This window comes from Heptranchias perlo, chromosome 28 (genome assembly GCF_035084215.1).
Source record: "Heptranchias perlo isolate sHepPer1 chromosome 28, sHepPer1.hap1, whole genome shotgun sequence".
Taxonomy (NCBI): Eukaryota; Metazoa; Chordata; class Chondrichthyes; order Hexanchiformes; family Hexanchidae; genus Heptranchias; species Heptranchias perlo.
Genome location: NC_090352.1, coordinates 32,631,651 through 32,658,667, shown reverse-complemented (window position 1 = coordinate 32,658,667; position 27,017 = coordinate 32,631,651). Strand labels below are relative to the sequence as shown.

General features: G+C 46.7%; 1 protein-coding gene across 8 annotated transcripts in view; it reads left to right on the top strand.

Moving 5' to 3' along the window:
• Nucleotides 1-27,017, top strand: part of LOC137345023 (galectin-4-like) — a 29,033-nt gene extending 2,016 nt beyond the window's left edge. The window contains exons 2-14 of one of the 8 annotated variants that reach the window (XM_068008379.1): nucleotides 1,294-1,382; nucleotides 2,795-3,002; nucleotides 8,985-9,104; nucleotides 10,556-10,588; nucleotides 11,693-11,752; nucleotides 13,218-13,256; nucleotides 13,358-13,396; nucleotides 13,498-13,536; nucleotides 13,638-13,676; nucleotides 17,590-17,640; nucleotides 21,429-21,517; nucleotides 23,375-23,543; nucleotides 25,143-27,017. In XM_068008379.1, the coding sequence (XP_067864480.1) occupies nucleotides 1,294-1,382; nucleotides 2,795-3,002; nucleotides 8,985-9,104; nucleotides 10,556-10,588; nucleotides 11,693-11,752; nucleotides 13,218-13,256; nucleotides 13,358-13,396; nucleotides 13,498-13,536; nucleotides 13,638-13,676; nucleotides 17,590-17,640; nucleotides 21,429-21,517; nucleotides 23,375-23,543; nucleotides 25,143-25,289 (1,122 nt within the window). In that variant the 3' untranslated portion in view covers nucleotides 25,290-27,017. The remainder of the gene's footprint in view (nucleotides 1-1,293; nucleotides 1,383-2,794; nucleotides 3,003-8,984; nucleotides 9,105-10,555; nucleotides 10,589-11,692; nucleotides 11,753-13,217; nucleotides 13,257-13,357; nucleotides 13,397-13,497; nucleotides 13,537-13,637; nucleotides 13,677-17,589; nucleotides 17,641-21,428; nucleotides 21,518-23,374; nucleotides 23,544-25,142) is intronic. The other 7 variants (XM_068008380.1, XM_068008383.1, XM_068008381.1 and 4 more) reach the window with 7 other exon arrangements.

The following is a 27,017-nucleotide window of genomic DNA, read 5'->3' as shown; positions in this document are numbered from 1 at the left end:
GTTAAAGGGGAAGAAGGTAGGGGATAATTTGTTCAAAGTATGCTCTTCCTTTTAGAAGAAAATTATCATTACCAATTATTTGCAACCATTTAAACCCCTGCCAGTAATTCTTGCACTTCCCTTCCCTATAATTTCAGAAAAATTACAGTTTAAAACCCATCCTCCAACTACAAACTAATTTTATATTATTTGTGGTGTGAGATTGTCCTGGAAAACAGGTACTAATGAGAGAAGGGACTCTGGCTGATATTTACTGTTTTGTTTCCCCCCCCCCCAAACTTGCTGAGGGACATTGAATGTCGGCCGTGGCTCAGTGGGTAGCACTCTTGCCACCTGGGTTGGAAGGTTGTGGGTTCAAGTCCCACTTCAGGGACTTGAGCACAAAATCTAGGCTGACACTCCAGTGCAGTACTGAGGAAGTGCTGCACTGTTGGAGGTGCCGTCTTTCGGATGAGACGATATGCCAAGGCCCCGTCTGACCCCTTAGGTGGACGTAAAAGATCCCATGGCACTATTCAAAGAACAGCTGGAGAATTCTCCTTTATTGTCCCTCAACCAACATCACTAAAATGGATGATCTGGTCATTATCACATTTCTGTTTGTGGGAACTTGCTTTGTGCAAATTGGCTGCCGTGTTTCCTACATTACAACAGTGACTACACTTCAAAAGTACTTCATTGGCTGTAAAGCTCTTTGGGACGTCCTGAGGTTGTGAAAGGCACTGTATAAATACAAGTTTTTTATTTCTTTTGATTGCACCCACTCTGCCCCCAGGTTGGCCAACTCTGCGCACCCCTCCCCGCTCGGTGTGGCTCAGTAGTACATCACACAGTGTATTCATCCACTGCAGCAGTGATGTTTCTGTTTTCATCATTGAAACACAATAAATGTTTGATTCGAGTATTATCCTTTTTATACGTGTTCGAAAGGAATGGAGGTATAATAAGGGAAAAAGTATGAAGGCTGAAAATGTGAAAAACAATAAAATGCTGGCGATACGCAGGTCGTTCAGCGTCTGAAGGAGAGATGGGTTAACATATCGATTGTAACATTTCAGATTTTCCCTTCATCAGAGCTAAGTCCTATCCTGACCAATCGTCTCTTTCTCTTTCCCCCCCCTGACTAATGGGAGTTGTTCGGTAGAACTCACTCGAAAGTCCAACTGGACTGGATTCCCTTCACGTGCTTCATGCTTGAGGCTCTAACTGACTTTTCCTCTAAGTGCTGCCAGCTGAAAGTGTCTCATTGTCTGACCCTGTGCTACCTCATGGTGATCCTCTTTTATGTTTCAGATGATTCCTTACACTGGGCCCATTCCCGGGGGCATGCAGGATGGTAACATGATTGTGATTAAAGGACGAGTGCTTCCCCACAGCGACAGGTATTCCACAGCGAATGTGTCTTAAAATAATGAGAACGCAGTTGTATTAATTATCCAGCTTTGAAAATAAAATCTTACTGCTTGCAGTGTAGAGGAAACTGTAGCCAGCACTGAGTCCCCAGTATCATGCCACTTGCTTGCCATGGGCAATTTCAGCCTATCCCGCCCGTTTGGATCGGGCGCCACACAGGTTTTACACCCCGCCCAATTTCACTCTCCATTGAAGTCGGTGGAGACTAATATCGTGATGTGGAGATGCCGGTGATGGACTGGGGTTGACAATTGTAAACAATTTTACAACAATTTTCCACACTATTCACCTGAGGAAGGAGGAAGCCTCCGAAAGCTTGTGGAATTTAAAATAAATTTGTGAGACTAATATCGGGCAGGGTGTTAAACTGGCGTTGCACCCATTCCCGTGGGTTTCCTGCCCGGCAAGTTAGGTTAAAATAATCCCCAATGAGTTCTGATCCCCGAACAAGATTACTTGAGCATTTGTTTTAGTGGTTCATCTGCTTAGTTTGTGCAGTAGTTAGTGCTGCAGTTACGTTACAGGGTTTGAGGCTAAAAACTCCCCAGAACTCAGTGGCAGCACTGTTAGGCAAATGAGGTGGGTGCGGAGTGGCTTTGGGGGCACCAATACCTATTAAAGGGTGTGTCAGCCTGGCTGAATGGCTCAGCTCAACTGCATATGTTGGAGTTATGTTTTTCCCCACCTGGTTGGACCTTGCTTTCGCAACCCCAACGCATTGGCGAACCACAAATGAAAAGAACGACTTTTCTTGATGTTGTTCTGGTGTTTAATGGACTTGGTCAAATTTCACACCACTCGGATAATACTCGCGAAACATTACAAAGTAGCTTTGGATGAAGAAGGCCCCTCAGCTTCTCCCATCAATCCTATCATGTGTAAAATGTCCAACTGAACGGGTTGGATAGGACCTCGGTCTAAGATCTCATCCGCAGGACGGCACCTCCAACACTACAGCGTACCTCTTTACTGCACTGGAGCGACAGCCCAGATCAGGCACAAGTCCTGAAGCAAGCCTGGAACTCCCAACCTCATGACACCTCCAACTCGTCAGATACTGCTGCTGAAATAGTAACACGGCAAAAGTTAATAGTGATATTGCTGTTAAGCCGGGGTGGTTTGGTGATACTCATTTCAGTTGTGTGCTTTAGTTTGGTTCCCTCGTACTCTGTTCGACAAGTTAACTCCTGTGAGCCAGTTTCCTTGATTTTCATTGTTCGAACCTGGTTGAAAAAGTGTCTTTTTGCACAGTTCCTAATAAGCCCTGTTAGAGGTTGAACGGGACTCCCAGTATCCCAGTGCTCTGAGAGGGGGACGATTGTCTTTTTTTTGGTGGATGAGAGTTCATGTGACCCTGTCCCCATCTGCTGTTTTCCCTCAGATTTCACGTAAACCTTCAGTGTGGCTTGATGGCGCGCTCTTGTGATGTCGCGTTTCACTTCAACCCGCGGTTTGAGTGTCCCGGGTACGTTGTTTGCAACAGCTTCGAAAACCAGAACTGGTGCTCCGAGGAGAGGAAATATCAACTGCCAATCCAGAAGGGAGAAACTTTCCAACTTCTCATACTTGCCCAGAATGATTCTTATAAGGTAATTTGTACAATTCTACGAGTCTTTAAAAGTACAAAAACCTTTTAAAATTCACAGTACACTTGCAGCCCATTATTACAATTTGGGAGCAGTGCATGACTGGGAGGCCCATCTTAAGGGAGCTGTGCCCAGGGATATAGTGTTGCTATGGAACCCGTGGAAAGGTACAGAGGTCGAAGCTTCCCAGCTCTCCCCAGCCTCCTCTTCTGTCGAACCCACCCTTCATATTCCAAAGCAATAGAACAAAGGGGTGAGGAACAGTCCCATAGTTAAGCTAATGGTATCAATCAGGAAAGAAGCCACCAGGTCTAGGAACATAGAAACAGGAGTAGGCCATTCAGCCCCTCGAGCCTGCCCCGCCATTCAATTAGATCATGGCTGATCTGTACCTCAGCTGCATTTACCTGCCTTAGCTCCATATCTCTTGATATTCTTACCTATCATTCTCAGTCTTGAAAGCTCCAATTGTCCCAGTATCCACAGCCTTTTCGGGGAGAGTCCTCTCCCTGATGGTGTGCAACTACAAGCTCTCAGATCCTTTTACTACCAGTGGATTCTGAGCCTGGCTTAGAGAACACTTGGAGTACTGTGAACAGTTCTGGTCTCCATATTCTAAAAAGAATGTAGAGGCACTGGAGAAGCTGCAAAAAAGAGTTACTGGGATGATCCCAGTACTGAGAGGCCATACTTATCAGGAAAGATTGAACAGGTTGGAGCTCTTTTCTCCAGTAAAATTTCTGAGGGGTGACCTGCTAAAGGCCTTTAAGATTATGAAAGGGTTTGATAGGGTAGACGTAGATAATATGTTTCCACTTGAGGGGGAAATCAGAATTAGGAGCCATAAATATAAGATAGTCACTAATAAATCCAATAGGGAATCCAGGAGAAACTTCTTTACCCAGAGAATGGTTAGAATGTGGAATTCGCTACCACAAGAAGCAGTTGAGGCGACTTAGCATAGATGCATTTAAGGATAAGTTAGATAAACAGATAAGGGAGAAAGGAATAGAAGGATATGCTGATAGGGTTAGAGGAAGTAGGGAGGGAGGGAGGAGGCTCATGTAGAGCATAAACACTGGCATGGACCTGTTTTTTTTTATTCGTTCATGGGATGTGGACGTCGCTGGCGAGGCCAGCATTTATTGCCCATCCCTAATTGCCCTCGAGAAGGTGATGGTGAGCCGCCTTCTTGAACCGCTGCAGTCCGTGTGGTGACGGTTCTCCCACAGTGCTGTTAGGAAGGGAGTTCCAGGATTTTGACCCAGCGACAATGAAGGAACGGCGATATATTTCCAAGTCGGGATGGTGTGTGACTTGGAGGGGAACGTGCAGGTGGTGTTGTTCCCATGTGCCTGCTGCTCTTGTCCTTCTAGGTGGTAGAGGTCGCGGGTTTGGGAGGTGCTGTCGAAGAAGCCTTGGCGAGTTGCTGCAGTGCATCCTGTGGATGGTACACACTGCAGCCACTGTGCGCCAGTGGTGAAGGGAGTGAATGTTTAGTGTGGTGGATGGGGTGCCAATCAAGCGGGCTGCTTTATCTTGGATGGTGTCGAGCTTCTTGAGTGTTGTTGGAGCTGCACTCATCCAGACAAGTGGAGAGTATTCCATCACACTCCTGACTTGTGCCTTGTAGATGGTGGAAAGGCTTTGGGGAGTCAGGAGGTGAGTCACTCGCCGCAGAATACCCAGCCTCTGACCTGCTCTCGTAGCCACAGTATTTATATGGCTGGTCCAGTTAAGTTTCTGGTCAATGGTGACCCGCAAGATGTTGATGGTGGGGGATTCGGCGATGGTAATGCAGTTGAATGTCAAGGGGAGGTGGTTAGACTCTCTCTTGTTGGAGATGGTCATTGCCTGGCACTTATCTGGCGCGAATGTTACTTGCCACTTATGAGCCCAAGCCTGGATGTTGTCCAGGTCTTGCTGCATGCGGGCTCAGACTGCTTCATTATTTGAGGGATTGCGAATGGAACTGAACACTGTGCAGTCATCAGCGAACATCCCCATTTCTGACCTTATGATGGAGGGAAGGTCATTGATGAAGCAGCTGAAGATGGTTGGGCCTAGGACACTGCCTTGAGGAACTCCTGCAGCAATGTCCTGGGGCTGAGATGATTGGCCTCCAACAACCACTACCATCTTCCTTTGTGCTAGGTATGACTCCAACCACTGGAGAGTTTTCCCCTGATTCCCATTGACTTCAATTTTACTAGGGCTCCTTGGTGCCACACTCGGTCAAATGCTGCCTTGATGTCAAGGGCAGTCACTCTCTCCTCACCTCTGGAATTCAGCTCTTTTGTCCATGTTTGGACCAAGGCTGTAATGAGGTCTGGAGCCGAGTGATCCTAGCGGAACCCAAACTGAGCGTCGGTGAGCAGGTTATTGGTGAGTAAGTGCCGCTTGATAGCACTGTCGACGACACCTTCCATCACTTTGCTGATGATTGAGAGTAGACTGATGGGGCTGTAATTGGCCGGATTGGATTTGTCCTGCTTTTTGTGGACAGGACATACCTGGGCAATTTTCCACATTGTCGGGTAGATGCCAGTGTTGCAGCTGTACTGGAACAGCTTGGCTAGAGGTGCGGCTAGTTCTGGAGCACAAGTCTTCAGCACTACAGCTGGGATGTTGTCGGGGCCCATAGCCTTTGCTGTATCCAGTGCACTCAGCTGTTTCTTGATATCACATGGAGTGAATCGAATTGGCCGAAGACTGGCTTCCGTGATGGTGGGGATATCGGGAGGAGGCTGAGATGGATCATCCACTCGGCACTTCTGGCTGAAGATGGTTGCATACGCTTCAGCCTTGTCTTTTGCACTCACGTGCTGGACTCCGCCATCATTGAGGATGGGGATGTTTGCAGAGCCTCCTCCTCCCGTTAGTTGTTTAATTGTCCACCACCATTCACGACTGGATGTGGCAGGACTGCAGAGCTTTGATCTGATCCGTTGGTTGTGGAATCGCTTAGCTCTGTCTATAGCATGTTGCTTCCGCTGTTTAGCATGCATGTGGTCCTGAGTTGTAGCTTCACCAGGTTGGCACCTCATTTTTAGGTACGCCTGGTGCTGCTCCTGGCATGCTCTTCTACACTCCTCATTGAACCAGTGTTGATCTCCTGGCTTGTTGGTAATGGTAGAGTGAGGAATATGCCGGGCCATGAGGTTACAGATTGTGCTGGAATGCAATTCTGCTGCTGATGGCCCACAGCGCCTCATGGATGCCCAGTTTTGAGCTGCGAGATCTGTTCTGAATCTATCCCATTTAGCACGGTGGTAGTGCCACACAACACGTTGGATGGTGTCCTCAGTGCGAAGACGGGACTTCATCTCCACGAGGACTGTGCGGTGGTCACTCCTACCAATGCTGTCATGGACAGATGCATTTGCGACAGGTAGATTGGTGATGACGAGGTCAAGTAAGTTTTTCCCTCGTGTTGGTTCGCTCACCACCTGCCGCAGGCCCAGTCTAGCAGCTATGTCCTTCAGGACTCGGCCAGCTCGGTCAGTAGTGGTGCTGCCGAGCCACTCTTGGTGATGGACATTGAAGTCCCCCACCCAGAGTACATTCTGTGCCCTTGCTACCCTCAGTGCTTCCTCCAAGTGGTGCTCAACATGGAGGAGGACTGATTCATCAGCTGAGGGAGGACGGTAGGTGGTAATCAGCAGGAGGTTTCCTTGCCCATGTTTGACCTGATGCCATGAGATTTCATGGGGTCCAGAGTCAATGTTGAGGACTCCCAGGGCCACTCCCTCCTGACTATATATCACTGTACCACCACCTCTGGTGGGTCTGTCCTGCCGGTGGGACAGGACATACCCAGGCATGGTGATGGAAGAGTCTGGGACGTTGGCTGAAAGGTATGATTCTGTGAGTATGGCTATGTCAGGCTGTTGCTTGACTAATCTGTGGGACAGCTCTCCCAATTTTGGCACAAGTCCCCAGATGTTCGTAAGGAGGACCTTGCAGGGTCGACTGGGCTTGGTGTTTTGCCGTTGTCGTGTCCGGTGCCGGGTGGTCCGTACGGTTTTATTCTTATTATGACTTTTCGTAGCGAGATTTTACAACTGAGTGGCTTGCTAGGCCATTTCAGAGGGCAATTAAGAATCAACCACATTGCTGTGGGTCTGGAGTCACATATCGGCCAGACCGGGTAAGGATGGCAGGTTTCCTTCCCTAAAGGTCATTAGTGAACCAGATGGGTTCTTACGACAATCCGGTAGTTTCATGGCCATCATTACTGATACTAGTATTTTAATTCCAGATTTTTTATTTAATTAATTGAATTTAATTAATTGAATTTAAATTCGCCAGCTGCCGTGGCGGGATTTGAACTCCTGACTCTGGATTTTAGTCCAGGCCTCTGGATTACTAGTCCAGTAACATAACCACTATGCTACCGTACCTGTTGGGCCGAATGGCCTGGTTCTGCACTGTACATTCTATGTAACCTGTGTTAGATCATCTCCACGCTAGGGCCAGCTCCTTCAGAAAGGGAAGATTCTGTCCTTTCAGTAACTAACAGGCAAATTTCTCCTCCCCCCGACAGGAACTGTGTCGGTACCTCCAAATCACACACTACTCCTAGGACTCACTGATTGGATTAGGAAACGTTCCTATTTCCCAACCCCCGGTCAGTTCTGAGTGAACCAGTAGAGATGGTGGAATTAGGGCTTGTAGCCCAGCTGTAGGGAGGCATGGCGGACGGGGCGGGGGCAGTATCCGTGTGGGCGTGAGTGTGTGTATCAGTGTTGAAACACTTTGATCGCACAGATTCTGGGAAATACTCCTGATCCTGATGTAATGCACACGTGACTTTGTGGGTTATGTAGTTACTCACCACTGCAAGGTTTTTCCATATGACTTGGCAGTGATGTGCCATCTGTGTACTCCTGGGCTAAGTACATATTGCTCCATGCCAGACTGTTCCTTTACACTAAAACCAGCACCAAGGTCATGCACTATGTCTCTGAGATGTCTCCGACCAGTGTTTTCACAGCTTGTGGGTTTTGTCTCAATGTGGTGGGGATTTCCAGCCTCCACTTCCTGTGAAACATTCTAGATTGGGAGTGGTTTTATGGTGCTATGAATGTGTATTTATTTAATGTGACCTTGAAGTCAGAAATTACCTTACTATCATAAAATGATCTGTGCCACAGCTCCTTAAGATGGTGGTGTGTTTTTGTTCATCTATTGACCCAAGCCGTTGCTGGTTAAAAATGGCATTTGGGGAATGGGATAAATCTAATTTTTTGTGGGTTCTTAGTTTTGGTTCATGTAGCTGTTGTTGCCTTATCCGTCCTGTGTTTATTTTCCTGAGGCAGGATTTGTGTACTTTAAGTTTTTTTCGCCCCTCCTGGGGGACAAGGATCTCCATTTTGCACTGCCAGCCAATATGGCAGCTACATTTGCCGGTGGGTTTGTGGGATGTCACCGAGATTGGTCAGTAGAAAACCCAGCAGCTGGTTCCCCCTGTGGCTCAAGGTGTGCGTATTAATACAGGCCGGGAAAATCCCAAGTTTGATCCCTGGTCTGTGCTGAGCTCCGCTTGGGCCACTACAATTGGTTTTAGCAATCCTGGACATGGGAAGGGGCAGCTCATGGTTGCTATTCAGGGACTGTTGCAAGAAAGTACAGAGGCTTACTGTTGACTAAGGACGAGATTGGGCTCGGTTGTCCTGCCGTCCCATGGTCAAAGAGCCTCTGGCACTCCCTATTTGGGTTTGTCGGTGAAGACCGGGTGAGGCACCAGAGAGCTGGCAGCACCCATGGGACTTTGCCCCTGCAAAGGTCAGTGCCCTCGGGAGAAGAAGGGAAGAAACTCAAAGCAAAAAAAAAAAGAGCCAAACTCTATCTCCCTGTTAAAATGATGGAATAGTCCCGTCTTGACTTAATTTGTGGGACACCAGACTCAATTATCAGAGGCTTTCTAAACTGTGGTCCTCAGGTGTTGCCAGTTATTTTTCAGAGTGTTGTGTTGTTGTCAAGGTGGCCGTGAATGATCAACACTTCCTGGAATTCAAGCACCGGATCCCACTCTCCAGAGTGGATGCCATTCAGATAGATGGTCAAGTGGAGGTCGTCTCCCTCAGCTTTAGAAACAATCGTGTAAGTAATGTGTCATGTACTAATTTGGCATGGGGAGTGTTTAATGGAGAGGATAAGTACCTTTGTTAATTGCCACCCCAAAAAAGTACCTCCATGAGCTTAGTGTAAATCCCCTGGCCCCTCCCAAATCTGCTTTTGAAAAGCTCCCCTGTGTGTCTCTTGCCCAATGTTGTTGTGATGAGCCCACTCAACTTGGTGCTGTCTGAAATGATGGACACAAGGCAGAGTAAACATACAGTGAGATGCCTTCCCTGATGGTTCAGTTGATAACAATGTAAAACTGAGCCACACAGACCAGGGAAATCCCAGGTTCGATCGGCAGTGGTAGAGGGTACAACAGTTGACCTCCAGGTTAGAGAGAAGAAAATTGGCCATTCCTAGGTGTATCAGCTTGTCTCAGTTGGTAGCACTCTATCCTCTTGAGTTACAAGGTTGTGGGTTCAAGTGCAACTCCAGGACTTGAGCAGGGAGAATTGGCAGACACCTCCCATCCTGTCCGCCTTTTCCACCCTTCCCCCCGCCCCCCCTGTCCACAGGCTCTTATCTCTATTGTTCTGTTAGCGCTGAGCAATGAAATAGTTTAGTGGTGTAGGTGAGAACTGAAGGTCAGGCTTGTTTCTTTAAAAAAAAATGTTCATCCTGATATTTGTTGCTCGGTGATTTGGTGCAGACAACGGGGGCGAGGGAGGGGGTGTGGGGGGTAATTTTAACCGAACCCCACTGGCGGGAAGCTGACTGGATCGGATCAGCTGCCTGTTTTACACCTCGCCCGATTTTTTAATTTCCAGTGAAGTTGATAGAATCAGGCGGGGTGTAAAACGGGCGGCCGAACCAACCCCGTCAACTTCCTGCCGGGCGGGTTAGGTTATAATGACCCCTGATGACTTCAGGAAGTCATCCCCTTGTGTGTACTTTGCTGCTGACCTCTGCTCTTTGCCCCGGGGTTCATGCCAATCATGGAGCCATAACTTGAGGGGGTTTGGGGGAAATGTGAAGTTAAGTCATTGGTACAAACAGAATTACCAAGGATTTCTGTAGCCAATCTCTGCTTTGAAAAGTGGAATTCCTTCCAGATGAATGTGCAGGAAAGGGGAGAACATTGTGCGTCACCGTCTTTCAGCTTTGACCTTGCATGTTGAATTTATTTAACTCAGGGGCTCGTTGGTGTGCACCACTGCTCCATAGTGGATTCTTGTATCCTCCCAACAACTATCAAGGCCACTGATTTTGACGGTTTCGTTGCTGGGAAATGGGCAGAATATGATTCCCCCAAACACTGGTATAAAGTCCCGTATAATAAGAGCGGATTTTGACTCATTCACTTACAGTGAAACAGTGGCCGTGATGATAATGGGATCTGTGGGTTTGAGAAGCAACAGCTGCTGCTGGGGGTGTGAGTTGAAATGTTTCTCCTCTCTTGCAAACTGACACCAATTCTATTTTAATTCCAGTTCCAACCAGCAGTGCCAGCAGGAAATGCAAATGTGAGTTTGATGGGAGCACTATAGTTATCTCTTCAATCCATTTCTACTTCTATCTGCTACAACGCCCTTCCCTAGTAACTTATTTAACCTATTGCCTCAACCTTAGCCTATTGCCCTTTGTGTGAAATAGTTTAAGAATTATCAGTAGAAGGGAGTTTGGGCAGAACTATTGCCACTAGGTTTTTGAACTACTGACGTGAACAATTTGTCCATCTCCTTTTTTAATCATTTTGAAAAGATCCTTTGAGCTGCTCCAAAGTCCCTACCACCGACACCCAGCTTGCTCAGCCTTTCCTCATGGCTTTGAATCCTGAGCACAAATAGAAAGGAAAGTAACTGCAGATGCTGGAGATACACAGCAGGTCAGTCGGAGGAGAAAAGCAAGGTTAACGTTTTGAGTTGTGGAGCCTTCTTCAGAACCGGGGCCTGCAGCACGAGCCCTGATCTTCTAGCTTTCAGCTCTGAAGAGTCTCCGCCCAAAATGCTAACCCGTCTCTTCTGTTTACAGATGCTGGTGGAACTGCATTTCCAGCAATTTCCTGCCTTCCATTTTTTCTGCTTCCTTCCCAAGATCTTCATCCTTCCAGCAGTACAGTGACCAGTACTGCACTCGGTACACCAGTTAGGGTCTAAGCAGTGTCCTGCACGGTAATGAGGGTGGGTGAGATGGTGTGTAGGCCACTATTGTACAACCCATGGTAAGCTGATGGCAGAGTGTTATTAGCTGAGACTGGGCAGAGATCGCCTGCCTGCTCCTGCCAGGGATGGTATGTTGAGTGAGGTGACATAAGTAGTCGTGTTGTCAGTCTGTGACCTGGAAGCGTGTCCCCAAGGGACATTAAGTGGGAAAGGTTAATTAATTAGGAGTAAAATGCCCCAAAATTTTCCACCTCAGCCCCTCCCCACATAACCAGTTACCCTTTGCCATGCACTCCAGAAGTCAAGACGGTGCCCCATCTGTGCCCCCTGTGCATGGCATTTGTTGCTGTCAATCACAACGACTATCAAACTCCCCCCACTTTGAAGCATATTGAAAGGGCCTTGATGCAATTGGAATGTTTAGTGCTTCCCGTTTTGTAAAGAACATTTCTGTTTGAATTCCAGTTCAATCCTGACTTTTCTGGGTTTCCATCCCCTGCTTATCCCATCGGAAATGCCTGTCCGGTAAGTTTCTAGCTGTGTCCGTGGGGCTATGCAGTTTAGTCCCTGGAATGTCTTTGCACTGCAATATTACGACCTTTTGTTTCATACTTGTCCCAAACCCACTTTTAAAAAGGGCCCTTAGGTTGTCCTTTGCCAGAGGGCAGCAGTACATCGATTTGTCTAATATTATAACCATAGTCAAGAGAGGCATGCTGGGTCTGAGTGAATTTGGTTTTCCCTCCCTCAATTCTGTCTCCTCCTCTAATGAAAGCAGTCGGTGGGGGTTACGGGTTTCACCAGTCCTGATACCGCCCCCCCCCACCTCACCAGTATCTCACCCAAGTGGCCATTGTAAAAAAAAAAATCATTTTTGGGATATGGGCACCCTTAGATGTCCTGAGGTTTGATATGACTGAGTGGCTTGCTACACCACTTCAGAGGGTAGGTAAGAGTCAATCATATTGGTGTGGGAATGGAGTCACACAACAGCCAGAGTAAGGACGGCAGGTTTCCTTCCCTAAAGGACATTGGTGAACCAGTTGGGTTTTTATGACAATCTGACATCTTCATGGTCACTTTTACTGATACTGGCTTTTTCATTTCCAGATTTTCTTTAAACTGAATTCACATCCTCCAACTTTTGGGATTTGAGCTCCTATTCTCTGGATTACTGGTCCAGTAACATAACCACTGCACTACTACACCCAGCATCTTCTCCCCTCCTTCGCTTTCTGAGGAAGCACCCGGGCCTCCTGTTCAGTGTCACCCTGAATAGCACAGGGGAACTCTGTGTGGAATAGCCAGGTGAAGGGCCAAAACCCATTAGTGTAGGACCATGGAGAAAGGAGGAGAGAAGGCGAGGGATGAGTGACGTCAAACAGATTCATTGAACTCTGTATCCAGAGCTTAGGGGAATTCCTGTCTCTGTCCCTCTTCACATATAAATGACAGCGCAGAAGGAAGTCAATGGGCACATTTTGCCTGCCTGGTGCTTTTTAACTTTGATCCTGTTTCCTGTTACCTTTTTAATATTCCTATCTAATTTCCTTTTTGTACATTGTTATAGGCTTATGTACCTTAATAGTCATTTGTGGTGAAGCAGTCCCTCCTCTAATAATCCTCTGTGAAATACGATGTTTTCTAACTTTCCTCTCCAATCAGAGATAATTCTCAGTCTATTACCCCCCCCTTGATTCATCAACCAATGGAAACAATCTTTAAATATTTACCCTCTCAAAACCGTTCATAATTTTGAAAGCCTCTATTAGATTCCCCTTTAACCTCCTCTGTTCCATTGAGGGGAAAAAAAACCCAATTTCTTTTTACATCCTTAACTCTCATTTCTGGTATTCTTCATCCGGGGAATCTTTGGCACTTTGTGCTGCCCCTCCTGTCAGGTTTCTGAAACTGTTCTTTTGTTGTGAATAACCGGGTTGTGATTTAAAGTGATCCAGATGTTTTTATATTAACCTCTGTTCAATTCCAGGCTGGTTCCATGTTTGCCCCAGCTGTCCCTGCCAATCCAGTAAGTTCCGACTTGTTGCCAATGGTTACGCTGATCAATCCCTGTCTTAATTGCTCCAAAATTTTAATTTCATGTCTAATAATCTCTCTGTTCAATTCCAGGCTGCTTCCATGTTTGCCCCAGCTGTCCCTGCCAATCCAGTAAGTTTCAACCTGTTGCCAATGGTTACGCTGATCAATCCCTGTTTTAATTGCTCCAAAATTTTAATTTCATGTCTAATAATCTCTCTGTTCAATTCCAGGCTGCTTCCATGTTTGCCCCAGCTGTCCCTGCCAATCCAGTAAGTTCCAACCTGTTGCCAATGGTTACGCTGATCAATCCCTGTCTTAATTGCTCCAAAATTTTAATTTCATGTCTAATAATCTCTCTGTTCAATTCCAGGCTGCTTCCATGTTTCTTCCAGCTGTCCCTGCCAATCCAGTAAGTTTTAACCTATTGCTGGTGGTTACACCGACCAATCCCTCAAATTTATCATCTGTTCCATCTTGACCATTTGCTGTAAGACTCGTTCGTGCAAAAGGGGCACTTCAGGTGTCGGTCGGGTTCTACACAGGGAGAACGTCCTAGCTTGTCCTTAGAGGGAGCAGAAGAACTTGCATTGAAAGAGCCCTTTTTTTCTCAAAGCAGGATAACTGAAAGTGCTTCACAGCTATTGTATTATTTTTCAAATCCAGTCACTGTTATGTAGGCAGATGCAACAGCCAGTTTACACACAGGAAGATCACACAAACAGGAAACAAGATGAATGACTGGTCAATCTGTTTTTGGTGGTGGTAATTGAGGGAGGAATGTTGTCCAGGACATCGGAATGGTGCCATGTGACTTTATACTTCCTCCTGAACAGGCAGATGGGACCTCGGTTTAACCTCTTGTTTGAGAGACTGCAGTTCCAACAGGGCAGTACTCCCTCGGTATTGCGCTAGAGTGTCAGCGTAGATTATGTCTTGTCCTGGAGTGGGACTTGAACCCACAACCTACTGGCTCGAGGCAACAGTAATCCCAACTGAGCAAGTTGAGATATAAAGGAAGGAGGAGCTTGTGAGCAGAGCATTCCTTACAGGGAAGGAGGGATGGGCCACTTACCTACTCATGCAGGAGCATAGTTACAGTAAATGTGTTGGAAATGCTGAAGACTGGTAGTAACAGACCCAAGACTCTTTGCCCACATTCTCTCTCTCTCCTCTCCCCTCCCTGTTCAATTTCTCCCACTTTCAGCCTTTCACGTTGGGGAGTGGTTTCATGTGTGGCCCCACCCCCACCCCAGTAGCCAATTTTTATGTGTCAACTTGGCCTATAATTTTCGACTGGCTATTTGAGCTGGGGAGAGCCTGCCTGACAATGGCACACATGCACTTTCCAGAAAGGTGGTGATTAGGAGTGGAAAAACTTACTGACTTTGATTGTCTGTTCCCCTCCCTCCCCCTGTGACAAAGGGCGATTGTAGTTTGTAGGGCCTTGCTGTGTGCAAGTTGTCTTCCACATTCACCTTCATAACAACAATGCCTACACTTGAAAAATAATTTACTGGCTGTGAAGTACTCTGGATGTCCTGAGAATATGAAAGTCGTGAAATAAATGCAAGTTTTTTTGTTCTTTTTAGTGTTGTGTGGCACTACCACTGTGCTAAATGGGATATGATGTGGAGATGCCGGTGATGGACTGGGGTTGACAATTGTAAACAATTTTACAACACCAAGTTATAGTCCAACAATTTTATTTTTAATCCCACAAGCTTTCGGGGGCTTCCCCCTTCCTCAGGCGGCCTGAGGAAGGGGGAAGCCCCCGAAAGCTTGTGGGATTAAAAATAAAATTGTTGGACTATAACTAAATGGGATAGATTCAGAACAGATCTCGCAGCTCAAAACTGGGCGTCCATGAGGCGCTGTGGGTCATCAGCAGCAGCATTGTGTTCCAGCACAATCTGTAACCTCATGGCCCGGCATATTCCTCACTCTACCATTACCAACAAGCCAGGGGATCAACCCTGGTTCAATGAGGAATGTAGAAGAGCATGCCAGGAGCAGCACCAGGCATATCTAAAAATGAGGTGCCAACCTGGTGAAGCTACAACTCAGGACTACATGCAAGCTAAACAGCAGAAGCAACATGCTATGGACAGAGCTAAGCGATTCTACAACCAACGGATCAGATCAAAGCTCTGCAGTCCTGCCACATCCAGTCGTGAATGGTGGTGGACAATTAAACAACTAACGGGAGGAAGAGGCTCTGCAAACATCCCCATCCTCAATGATGGCGGAGTCCAGCACGTGAGTGCTAAAGACAAGGCTGAAGCGTTTGCAACCATCTTCAGCCAGAAGTACCGAGTGCATGATCCATCTCAGCCTCTTCCCGATATCCCCACCATCTCCAGAAGCCAGTCTCCAGCCAATTCGATTCACTCCACGTGATATCAAGAAACGGCTGAGTGCACTGGATACAGCAAAGGCTATGGGGCCCCGACAACGTCCCAGCTGTAATGCTGAAGACGTGCTCCAGAACTAGCTGTGCCTCTAGCCAAGCTGTTCCAGTACAGCTACAACACTGGCATCTACCCGACAATGAGGAAAATTACCCAGGACAAATCCAATCTGACCAATTACCGCCCCATCAGTCTACTCTCAATCATCAGCAAAGTGATGGAAGGTGTCGTCGACAGTGCTATCAAGCGGCACTTACTCACCAACAAGCTACTCACTGATGCTCAGTTTGGGTTCCGCCAGGACCACTCGGCTCCAGACCTCATTACAGCCTTGGTCCAAACATGGACAAAAGAGCTGAATTCCAGAGGTGAGGTGAGAGTGACCGAGTGTGGCACCAAGGAGCCCTAGTAAAATTGAAGTCAATGGGAATCAGGGGGAAAACTCTCCAGTGGCTGGAGTCATACCAGCACAAAGGAAGATGGTAGTGCTTGTTGGAGGCCAATCATCTCAGCCCCAGGACATTGCTGCAGGAGTTCCTCAGGGCAGTGTCCTCGGCCCAACCATCTTCAGCTGCTTCATCAATGACCTTCCCTCCATCATAAGGTCAGAAATGGGGATGCACAGTGTTCAGTTCCATTCGCAATCCCTCAAATAATGAAGCAATCCGAGCCCGCATGCAGCAAGACCTGGACAACATCCAGGCTTGGGCTGATAAGTGGCAAGTAACATTCGTACCAAACAAGTGCCAGGCAATGACCATCTCCAACAAGAGAGAGTCTAACCACCTCCCCTTGACATTCAACGGCATTACCATTGCCAAATCCCCCACCATCAACATCCTGGGGAGGGTCACCATTGACCAGAAACTTAACTGGACCAGCTATATAAATACTGTGGCTACAAGAGCAGGTCAGAGGTTGGGTATTCTGCGTTGAGTGACTCGCCTCCTGACTCCCCAAAGCCTTTCCACCATCTACAAAGCACAAGTCAGGAGTGTGATGGAATACTCTTCACTTGCTTGGATGAGTGCAGCTCCAACAACACTCAAGAAGCTCGACACCATCCAGGACAAAGCAGCCCGCTTGATTGGCACCCCATCCACCACCCTAAACATTCACTCCCTTCACCACCGGCGCACAGTGGCTGCAGTGTGTACCATCTACAGGATGCACTGCAGCAACTCGCCAAGGCTTCTTCGACAGCACCTCCCAAACCCACGACCTCTACCACCTAGAAGGACAAGAGCAGCAGGTACATGGGAACAACACCACCTGCACGATCCCCTCCAAGTCACACACCGTCCCGACTTGGAAATATATCGTCGTTCCTTCATCGTCGCTGGGTCAAAATCCTGGAACTCCCTTCCTAACAGCACTGTGGGAGAACCTTCACCACACGGACTGCAGCAGTTCAAGAAGGCGGCTCACCACCACCTTCTCAAGGGCAATTAGGGATGGTCAATAAATGCCGGCCTCGCCAGCGACGCCCACATCCCATGAACGAATAAAAACAAAATGCACTTTGTCCCTTTTTAATATTCTGCAGTATTTAAATCATGGAAGCCTCTGAATGAATTGACTTCAATAAAAGTGATATCTCAGAGCTATTATTTATCTGGGGCTAGAAAAAAACCATAGTATTCCTCGCATTTATATTTAGCACTTTATCAAAACATCTTAGAATTTTGTTTACCTCAATTGCAGCAGACACTGTTCTGTGAGGTATTAATGTAACTGTTGGAGTCCAGTGTTTCTGTAGTTAAGCACCAGAATGAGTTTAGATGAATGGCCAGACTGCCAGTAATTCTAATCATCAGGCATTCACTTCCTGTTTCCCCCCACCCACCGTATGTGAAAGCGATTGAAATATTCCAAGGGGTTTCAAGTTTCTAAGGATTCTCTCTCCCATTGCAGGCCAGCTCTCCGTTTCCCAACGCAGCATTTTCCTCGGGAATGATCACTCCGGTAAGTACCAACCCCGTTGTTTTGTTAACTAGATCAGACACTTGAATGTTTTCTTTTCATGACTTTCAGTGAAGCACTTTTTGTATCTTTCACAGTTATTATCTATCTTTTTACACATGAACCCCTCACGCTGCCCGGTATCTCTGTTAGCCTTTCTTCCAATGCGTTTTTTTCACTCCCCTTCGACTCTTCAGAAAGAACCGAACAGCTAACTAGCTGCGAGTGTCCTCTGCCTTTTACTACCCCACCCTCTAATTTTTCTCCCCTCCTCTTCTGAAGGCACTGACCCCATTCGGGGCAGGCAGCCCTGTGATACCTCACCCAAGTGGCAGTGCTTCCGTGCAAGTCTAGACAGAGAGTGGTGTTGGGCTATTCAGCTGCAGGGGCATCACAGCCTAGTCAATCGTGTTTCCCCATCTGCACTTCCAGCCGGAATCAGTGGCAGGAGTGGGAGCCCAGTTTATCTCTCGCTGATGTGTTGTGAAGTTGATTATAGCACCTCCCGTCACAGCTGCTGGTGGGATCAGCTAACATGGCACAGTGGGGATCAAGCCTGGTACCTTCCCAGTCTTTATAGCTCAGCACAACACGCAGATGCACTTGCCAATAGTCACTAGGGAGCCCCTTTTTGTTTTGTTGCTGGTTCGAGGCCCCAGGAAGCAAAGGTTTTGTGTAAATTCCCCCTCCAGTGACACTGAGCTGTCGCTGAGCTGCGTGGAAAAACCCTGATAAGTCGCTGTGGAAAATGGGCAGCTTCTTTCCAGCCTGATTTGAAAGGACTGGTTCAGTGCCCTCTCCTGGGACGTGCTGGGATGTTCTTCAGAAAGAATCAAACAGCTGGCTGGCTACAAGTGCCCTCTGCTGGAGAAAGAGAGAAAGAGCCCGTGAGTTAAAACAATTCCATAGAATTTACAGCACAGAAACAGGCCATTCGGCCCAACTTGTTTATGCTCCACACAAGCCTCCTCCCGCCATACTTCATCTCACCCTATCAGCATATCCTTTTATTTCTTTCTATGTTATTCCTTATAGAATCTTAGAAAGGTTACAGCACTAAAGAAGGCCATTCGGCTCATCGAGTCTGTGCCGGCTCTATGCAAGAGCAATCCAGTTAGTCCCACTCCCCCGCCCTTTCCCCGTAACCCTGCAAATTTTTTCCTTTCAAGTACTTATCCGGTTCCCTTTTGAAGGCCATGATTGAATCTGCCTCCACCACCCCCTTGGGCAGTGCATTCCAGATCCTAACCACTCGCTGTGTTGCTTAAAAAAAAGTTTATCCTCATGTCGCCTTTGGTTCTTTTGCCAATCACCTTAAATCTATGTCCTTTGGTTCTTGACCCTTCTGCCAATGGGAACAGTTTCTCTCTACCTACTCTGTTTAGACCCTTCATGATTTTGAACACCTCTATCAAATCTCCTCTCAACCTTCTCTGCTCTAGGGAGAACTACCCCAGCTTCTCCAGTCTATCCACGTAACTGAAATTCCTCATCCCTGGAACCATTCTAGTAAATCTCTTCTGCACCTTCTCTAAGGCCTTCACATCTTTCCTAAAGTGCGGTTCCCAGAACTGGACGCAATACTTCAGTTGTGGCGAACCAGTGTTTTATAAAGGTTCATCATGACTTCCTTGCTTTTGAACTCAATGCCTCTATTTATAAAGCACAGGATCACGTATGTTTTTTTAACCGTTTCTCAACCTGCCCTGCCACCTTCAACGATTTGTGTACATATACCCCCAGATCTCTCTCTTCCTGTACCCCTTTTAGAATTGTGTCCTTTAGATTATATTGCCTCTCCTCATTCTTTCTACCGAAATGTATCGCCTTGCATTTTTCCATGTTAAATTTCATCTGCCACGATTCCCCCCTGTCACCAGCCTGTCTGTATCTTCTTGAAGTCTATCACTATCCTCCTTACTGTTCACTACCCTACCAAGTTTTGTGTCATTTGGAAATTGTGCCCTAAACATCCAAGTCCAAGTCATTAATATATATCAAGAAAAGCAATGGTCCCAGCACTGAACCCTGGGGAACACCACTGTACACCTCCCTCCAGTCCGAAAAACAGCCGTTCACCACTACTCTGTTTCCTGTCACTTAGCTAATTCTGTATCCATGCTGCTACTGCCCCTTTTATTCCATGGGCTTCAATCTTGATGACAAGCCTATTATGCGGCACTTTATCAAACGCCTTTTGAAAGTCCATATACACAACGTCAACAGTATTGCCCTCATCTACCCTCCTTGTTACCTCATCAAAAAACTCTATCCTGTTAGTTAAACACGATTTACCTTTAACAAATCCATGCTGGCTTTCCCTAATCAATCCACACTTGTCCAAGTGATTGCTAATTCTGTCCCGGATTATCGTTTCCAAAAGTTTCCCCACCACCGAGGTTAAACTGACTGGCCTATAGTTGCTGGGTTTATCCTTACGCCCTTTTTGTGGTAGTGAGTTCCACATTCTCACCACTCTCTGGGTTAAAAAAAAAGTTTCTCCTGAATTCCCTATTGTATTTATTAGTGACTATCTTATATTTATGTCCCCTAGTTTTGGACTCCCCCATAAATGGCCACATCGTCTACCCTATCAAACCCCTTCATAATTTTAACGACTGGCTAAAGGTTCAGAATTGAACAATGTCCAGTTAACTGAGAAAGGGCCGAACTGGGATAAAGTCCTGATCACATTCAGGATGGATAGAGAAGGCAAATAAATAATTTGAGACTTATTTTGTTTTTAAAACTTAAAAATTAAAAACAGCAAATGTTAGAAATCTGAAATAGAAATAAAAATGCTGGAAATACATAGATCATCAGTCTGTAAAGGGGAAAGACCAGTTAATTTTATGGGAGTGGACCCCTTGTTTCGCTTTGATGTGGGATTGCTTCACACACTTAATGTCTGAACAGGGATGATGAATCGTCACTCTTTAACACGCTGCTCCTTTTGGGAGTCGGGGCTGTGTCAGGGTCCTTGCCTCATCCGCCCAGCGCGAGAGAAAAGTGGGGTGTGTTACTGACTGTGGAACTCAAAGAAATAAAACAAGAGACACCTCATCATAATAACCCCTCTCTTATAATGGATATTTAAAGTGTGAGCAGGAGTTCCGGAGGACAATGACTTTGCCCCTCTTCCTACCCAAGTCTGTGGCGTTGGTTAGACGCGGAGGCTGAGCAGAGCGCGGCTCAGTGTTTAGTTTGCTTTGAATTATTGGAGGGAAGTGATTTTAACTGAAGGGCGATGAATGATGCCAAGCTGAAGCTGTATTCGTGTTGCTCTGGGCGCAGAGGTGGGCGCTGCTTGGGACCAGCTGCAGGATCATCTGTATTTGTTTTACAGCTGTGCAGATGGCAGTGCCAGCCTTGAGTTACTCTGCCGCTCCTCTCGCAGGATAATTACGGATGAGGAAGGCCATTTGGCCCATCTCTGTTTCACCTGTCTAGAAAGACTTTCAGTCCCCAGCCCTCCTCCATCACAGCCTCCAGTTCTCTCTTTAAATGATTCCCAGGGTTTTTGCCTCAATTGATCTGCCCAGCCGCCTGTTCCATGTGTAGTTGAAAAACTTCCTGACATCAGTCCCAACATTTGCCTTCAACTCATTTGCCCCTGTGTCCCCTTGTCCTGATGTGACTGCTAAACTTGCTCCAGATGTACCCTTCCTATACCATTTACTACTGTTACCTCCCTCTCTTAGGCTCCTTTTCATTTGAACAGCCTGGTGTGGAAGGATTGCGATCGTGATGTGAATAATTGATAATTTTTAAAAAATGTGTTTTTCTTGTAGCAAGTTCCATACAAGGCTCCGATCCTCGGAGGGCTCTTCGTGTCGAGATGTGTTGTGATCCAGGGGACTGTGAAACCGAATGCCGACAAGTAGGTGAACTCAGTTTAAATGTGGTGGGACGGGCGGGGGGACAGGCAGATCAGCTATTTGATGTGGGACTGTCGGGGGTGATTCCATGACCAGATTTTCCATGTTAGACTCCAGGGGAGCACCTTTTGGATCCTTAAACCAGGTAGTTTAACAGATCCTTTGGAGTTGGTTCTGTGCTGGTTGGAGGCCTGTACTGTTCTATACTGGCTCCACTATCAGACTGGGTGAAACATAAGTAGAAAACATAGAAAATAGGAGCAAGAGTAGGCCATTCGGCCCTTCGGGCCTGCTCCGCCATTCAAAATGATCATGGCTGATCATCTAACTCAGTACCCTGTTCCTGCTTTTTCCCCATATCCCTTGATGCCTTTAGCATTAAGAAATATATCTATCTCCTTCTTGAATACATCTAATGACTTGGCCTCCATTGCCTTCTGTGGTAGAGAATTCCACAGGTTCACCACCCTCTGAGTGAAGAAATTTCTCCTCATCTCGGTTCTAAATGGCGTACCCCGTATCCTGGGACTGTGACCCCTGGTTCTGGACTCCCCAGCCATAGGGAACATCCTCCCTGCAACTAGTCTGTCTAGTCCTTTTAGAATTTTATATGTTTCGATGAGATCACCTCTCATTCTTCTAAACTCTAGTGAATATAGGCCTAGTCGACCCAATCTCTCCTCATACGTCAGTCCTGCCATCCCAGGAATCAGTCTGGTAAACCTTGGTTGCACTCCCTCCATGTCAAGGACATCCTTCCTCAGATAAGGAGACCAAAACTGCACACAATACTCCAGATGTGGTCTCACCAAGGCCCTGTATAACTGCAGTAAGACATCCCTGCTCTTGTACTCAAATCCTCTTGCAATGAACGCCAACATACCATTCGCCTTCCTAACTGCTTGCTGCACCTGAATGCTCGCTTTCAGCGATTGGTGTACAAGGACACCCAGGTCTCGTTGCACCTCCCTTTTTCCCAATCTATCACCATTCAGATAATCTGCCTTTCAGCTTTTACAACCAAAGTGGATAACCTCACATTTATCCATGTTATACTGCATCTGCCATGTTCTTGCCCACTCACCCAACTTGTCTAAATCACATTGGAGCCTCTTTGCATCCTCCTCACAGCTCACATTCCACCCCAGCTTTGTGTCATCTGCTAACTTGGAAATGTTACATTTAGTTCCCTCATCCAAATCATTGATATATATTGTGAATAGCTGGGGCCCAAGCACTGATCCCTGTGTTACCCCACTAGTCACTGCCTGCCACCCAGAAAAAGACTCGTTTATTCCTATTCTCTGTTTCCTGTCTGTCAACCAATTCTCAATCCATGCCAGTATATTCCCCCCAATCCCATGTGCTTTAATTTTGCACACGAACCTCTTGTGTGGGACGTTATCAAAAGCCTTCTGAAAATCCAAATACACCACATCCACTAGTTCTCCCCTATCTATTCTACTAGTTACATCCTCAAAACACTCCAGTAGATTTGTTAAGCATGATTTCTCTTTCATAAACCCATGCTGACTTTGTCCAATTCCGTTAATGCCCTCCAAGTGTTCTGTTATCACATCTTTTATAATAGACTGTAGCATTTTCTCTACTACTGGTGTTAGGCTAACTGGTCTGTAGTTCCTTGTTTTTTTGGTGGGACCCAGAATGCTGGGGAAGGCCTCAAATTCTCTGCTTTGCTTCAGTGGGGGAGGAGATGCCTGGCTGGGGGTGAGAATAAGGAGAATCCCTGGGTTACAGGTCACTAACGAAGTCCATTCCTCTTTGTTGTGTGGTGTTGTAGAGAAACTCTATTGCTGCCTGTGGCTTTTTAATATACTCTTTACTTTCTCCCCCGCCAGTTTTTTTATTAACCTGAAGCCGAGCAATTCCTCCGACGTCGCATTTCACATGAGTCCTCGATTCCGCAGCGAGTTTGCTGTTGTGCGAAACAGCTGCATTCAGGGTTCCTGGGGGACGGAGGAGAGGAGTTTGCCCGAAAATCCGTTTTCTGCCGGGCAGATGTTTGAGGTGGGTGAAGTTCCTGTGCGTTCCTGAACCAGTTTGCTGCCTACCGACAGGAGAGAGCCAGAGGGAGAAGGGAAGCACCGCACACACTCGGTGCTCACAGTGCACACCTATCGCTGTAGTTGTGGGGAGAGGAGGAACGTCTCCTCGTTTGCCAGTGCTCTGAAGGTCAATATATTTTTTCGAAGTGTTGATCTAGTCTGGACGCGGTTGGACCACCAACCCTGAGGTGGTATGATGCTGAGGTTGAGCTGGTCATGTCTCCATGACAACCATGTCAATCTGCAGACTCCCCAGACTTGTTTGGCTGACAGACTTCCTTTGGAACTGATTGTCAGCCAGTCATTGAGTGTTATTCGGTTTTATATTCCACCACCAAAATAGATGATGGGACCCGGCATGCTGAGGACAACTGGTGAGCCATGGGTTTAGTCTCCTGCGTGCTTTTTATTTTTAGCGAGCTGCTTAATGCGTTGATGCTAAATTCCTGTTTGTGCTATTTTTCACTTGTCTTAAACGAGCTAACGTAATCATGTTAACACAGTCTGTTGATGAGTGCCTGCAAGAAAGTAAATCCTGAAGTGTTGTCAACCGGAGGGTACCACTGTCGATGTACTCGGCTGCATTCACAAGTGGCTCAGTGTCACGCTGCACAGTGTGTTTTCTAAATGTGTCCAATAAGATGGGAACTGTCCATCAGGCTTGTCCCATCAGACATGATGCAGCCAATTACACCACTTCCCCATCCCCCAAAGGCTGCAATATCATGGAAGGGGTAAAAAAAAAACGGAAGCCTAATTAGAAAAAAAACTGCTGGAAATTCCTCTCCAATTCACTCGTGTGATTGAGTAAAGCTCCAGGAGATGGCAGTGGTATATCTGTATATCTTCATCCTCTCAGGAACTTGCTCAGCTTCTTATTTGAAGGACTGCTTGGAATCCATTCTCGCGAGACGTTTAGGTGTGTCGTCGTGCTCGGCATTCTGTAACAACTCGCATTTATACAGCGCCTTTAACGTAGTAAAAGGTCCAGGATCAACAGTGCAGTGTGAGCTGCCCCAGAAAACCTTTTCAATATCACAGCTCCAGTCTGTCTCACTTCCAGCGTCCCTGATGTGCACCAACCCCATGCTAGAAATAACCCTCAATTCTCTGCTGGATGGGGAGGGAGACCTGAAGCTGCAACACAGGCACATCCTGGAAATGATGACGAGATTTAAAACTATATCCTAATTACGGGAAAGGAATTAAAAACTGACAAAGTGCAGCCGAGGACAAATCTCTGATTTCCCATCTCAGCCTTTTGATTGGGTAACTCTCGATACTTACTCTCTTTGTAGCTCCCTCCCAGCGGTCACAGCTTCCCCTGTGTAAAGTGCACCCCCACCACAAATAAAAACACATTCGATCCACATTATAAATGGGTCATTAGAGCTCGCCCACCCCTCCTCACCATTTGCCACTGTATAGGAAAGGGTCAGATAAACTATGATTGGTTTCTTCACCATGTGGTCACTCTCATTGTGTCCCGGGGCTGGGGGAGGAGTGGACCTCTCATCACAGACCTGCCCATTCATTGTTGGTGTTCTTCTTGCTCTGTCAGGTTACCATTCTGTGCGAGAACCTTTCCTTCAAGGTGTCTGTAAACGGACGTCACGCCTTTGATTTCAAGCATCGCTACCAACCGATCCAGCTGATAAACGAGCTGCAAATCGAAGGAGACGTGACTCTCTCCAGCGTCCGCACTTAAAGCTCGGCCTCCGAATGCCTCTTGTGTTCAGCGATCGTCTGCCTCTGACGCTTCGTCAAATCCCACTTGTTTTGCAGTGCTTGAGCGGGGGCGGTGGGGGGGGGCGGGTTCTAGTGAGACTCGGAGCAGACGATGCTTCTGCAATGATTCAGGATTTAGGGCCGTTTAATTCAGAGAGTTTGTAAAGGATCACACGCTGAGTAATACATGGGATAAAAATAGAAACAGGCCAGGCAGCATCTGTAAAGAGGAAAGATAGGGAGGGGATGACTATTTGGATGTGTACCCTTTGTAGGGTTGCCAACCCTCCAGGGTTGTCCTGGAGTCTCCAGGAATTAAAGATTAATCTACTGGGCACTGTTGCGAGCAACCCAGGGAGAAAAACATGGGTATTTTTAAACTCTTTCTTTAAACACTTGTTTATTAGTTATAAAAATATTGGTGATGGGAATAAAGTCGGTTTGACTGACAAGTCAAGAATTGTCCAATCGGGTAACGGAGAGTCTGTTCCCTTTCCAATTGGCTGTGGGAAGGTGGCGCACTGCGATTATGGATACATGAAATGACCAATGGCAGGATCTTGGGGGTGGAGTGGTGGGAGATCATGTGATGAAACCGCCTGGAACACGTCCAACCAGAGTTGGCAACCCTAATCCTTCATCAGAACTATGATTCTGAGGAAAACTCCATTCTAGAATCATCAAAACCTTCCTTTTCTCCCACAGATGCTGATTGTCCTGGTGTGTGATTTCTGATTTCCCACATTTTTCAGTTTCTCTCTCTTTATTTTCGAGTAATACACGGGTCACTCGGTCACTTTCCCATTATCTGACGGCCTCCTTTTGCGCCATCTGTTTGAGGGTCACTGCCCCCTCGTTTAGATAAAGATCCCAAGCTCCACAATGCCTGGTTTTACGGGTGACCATCACGGAACTCAGGTGTCAGCCAAATACTCTCCGGGCATTTTTAAAATTCCTTTTCCTTAAACACAAAATGATCTGGGCTTGGAGTCAGACCAGACCAGACTGGCCAAAATCCATGGTCCAGATTCGAATTGGAGCCCCAGAGCATCAGAATTTGTGTCCAATGTGAAGCCTCATTGGCAAGGGAGTGACACTTTCTGAATGAACCTGGATTAAAATGGGAAGCGATCGGGAATCACTTAAATATTTGGCCGTTTTCTGGTGGGCATTTCTTCATATCTGATATGTTAGATGCCTAAAATAAATGAAAAGTAACCGCCATTTTACAAAATCCATTTTCTGCGTCCTTGGGGTGAAATTCCTCTCTTAATGATAAAAGATGCTTATTTTTCCACAATTAATTAAATTGTACATTTCAAGGTTGTGTGTTCATTAGTTTCATGAGCAGATTGTTAATTGCGGAGAACAAACCATTGCTAAGTTCTCCCTATTTGCTGAGAGAGATTTCACCCCCGTGATTTTTGTTGGAGTGTGATTCGATGGTGACAGGTCTTGTTCTGTCCACTTTCTCCCTCCAGCCTTCTGTTTGGCTGCATTCCCCTGAGATTTGCACAGTCTCTGTTTCTGGCCACTTCATCCCTTTATTTACCATACAGTATTTTACAAATTCTCTCCACGTTCCTGAGGTCCTTTTTTAAAAAAAAATACATGTCCTCTGCTCCCAGTAACTGCTACAGACCATGTGATTGGTCTGATTTGCTGCCGAATTGTATCACTGCAATAAACCTTTCAGGAAATGGCAGAA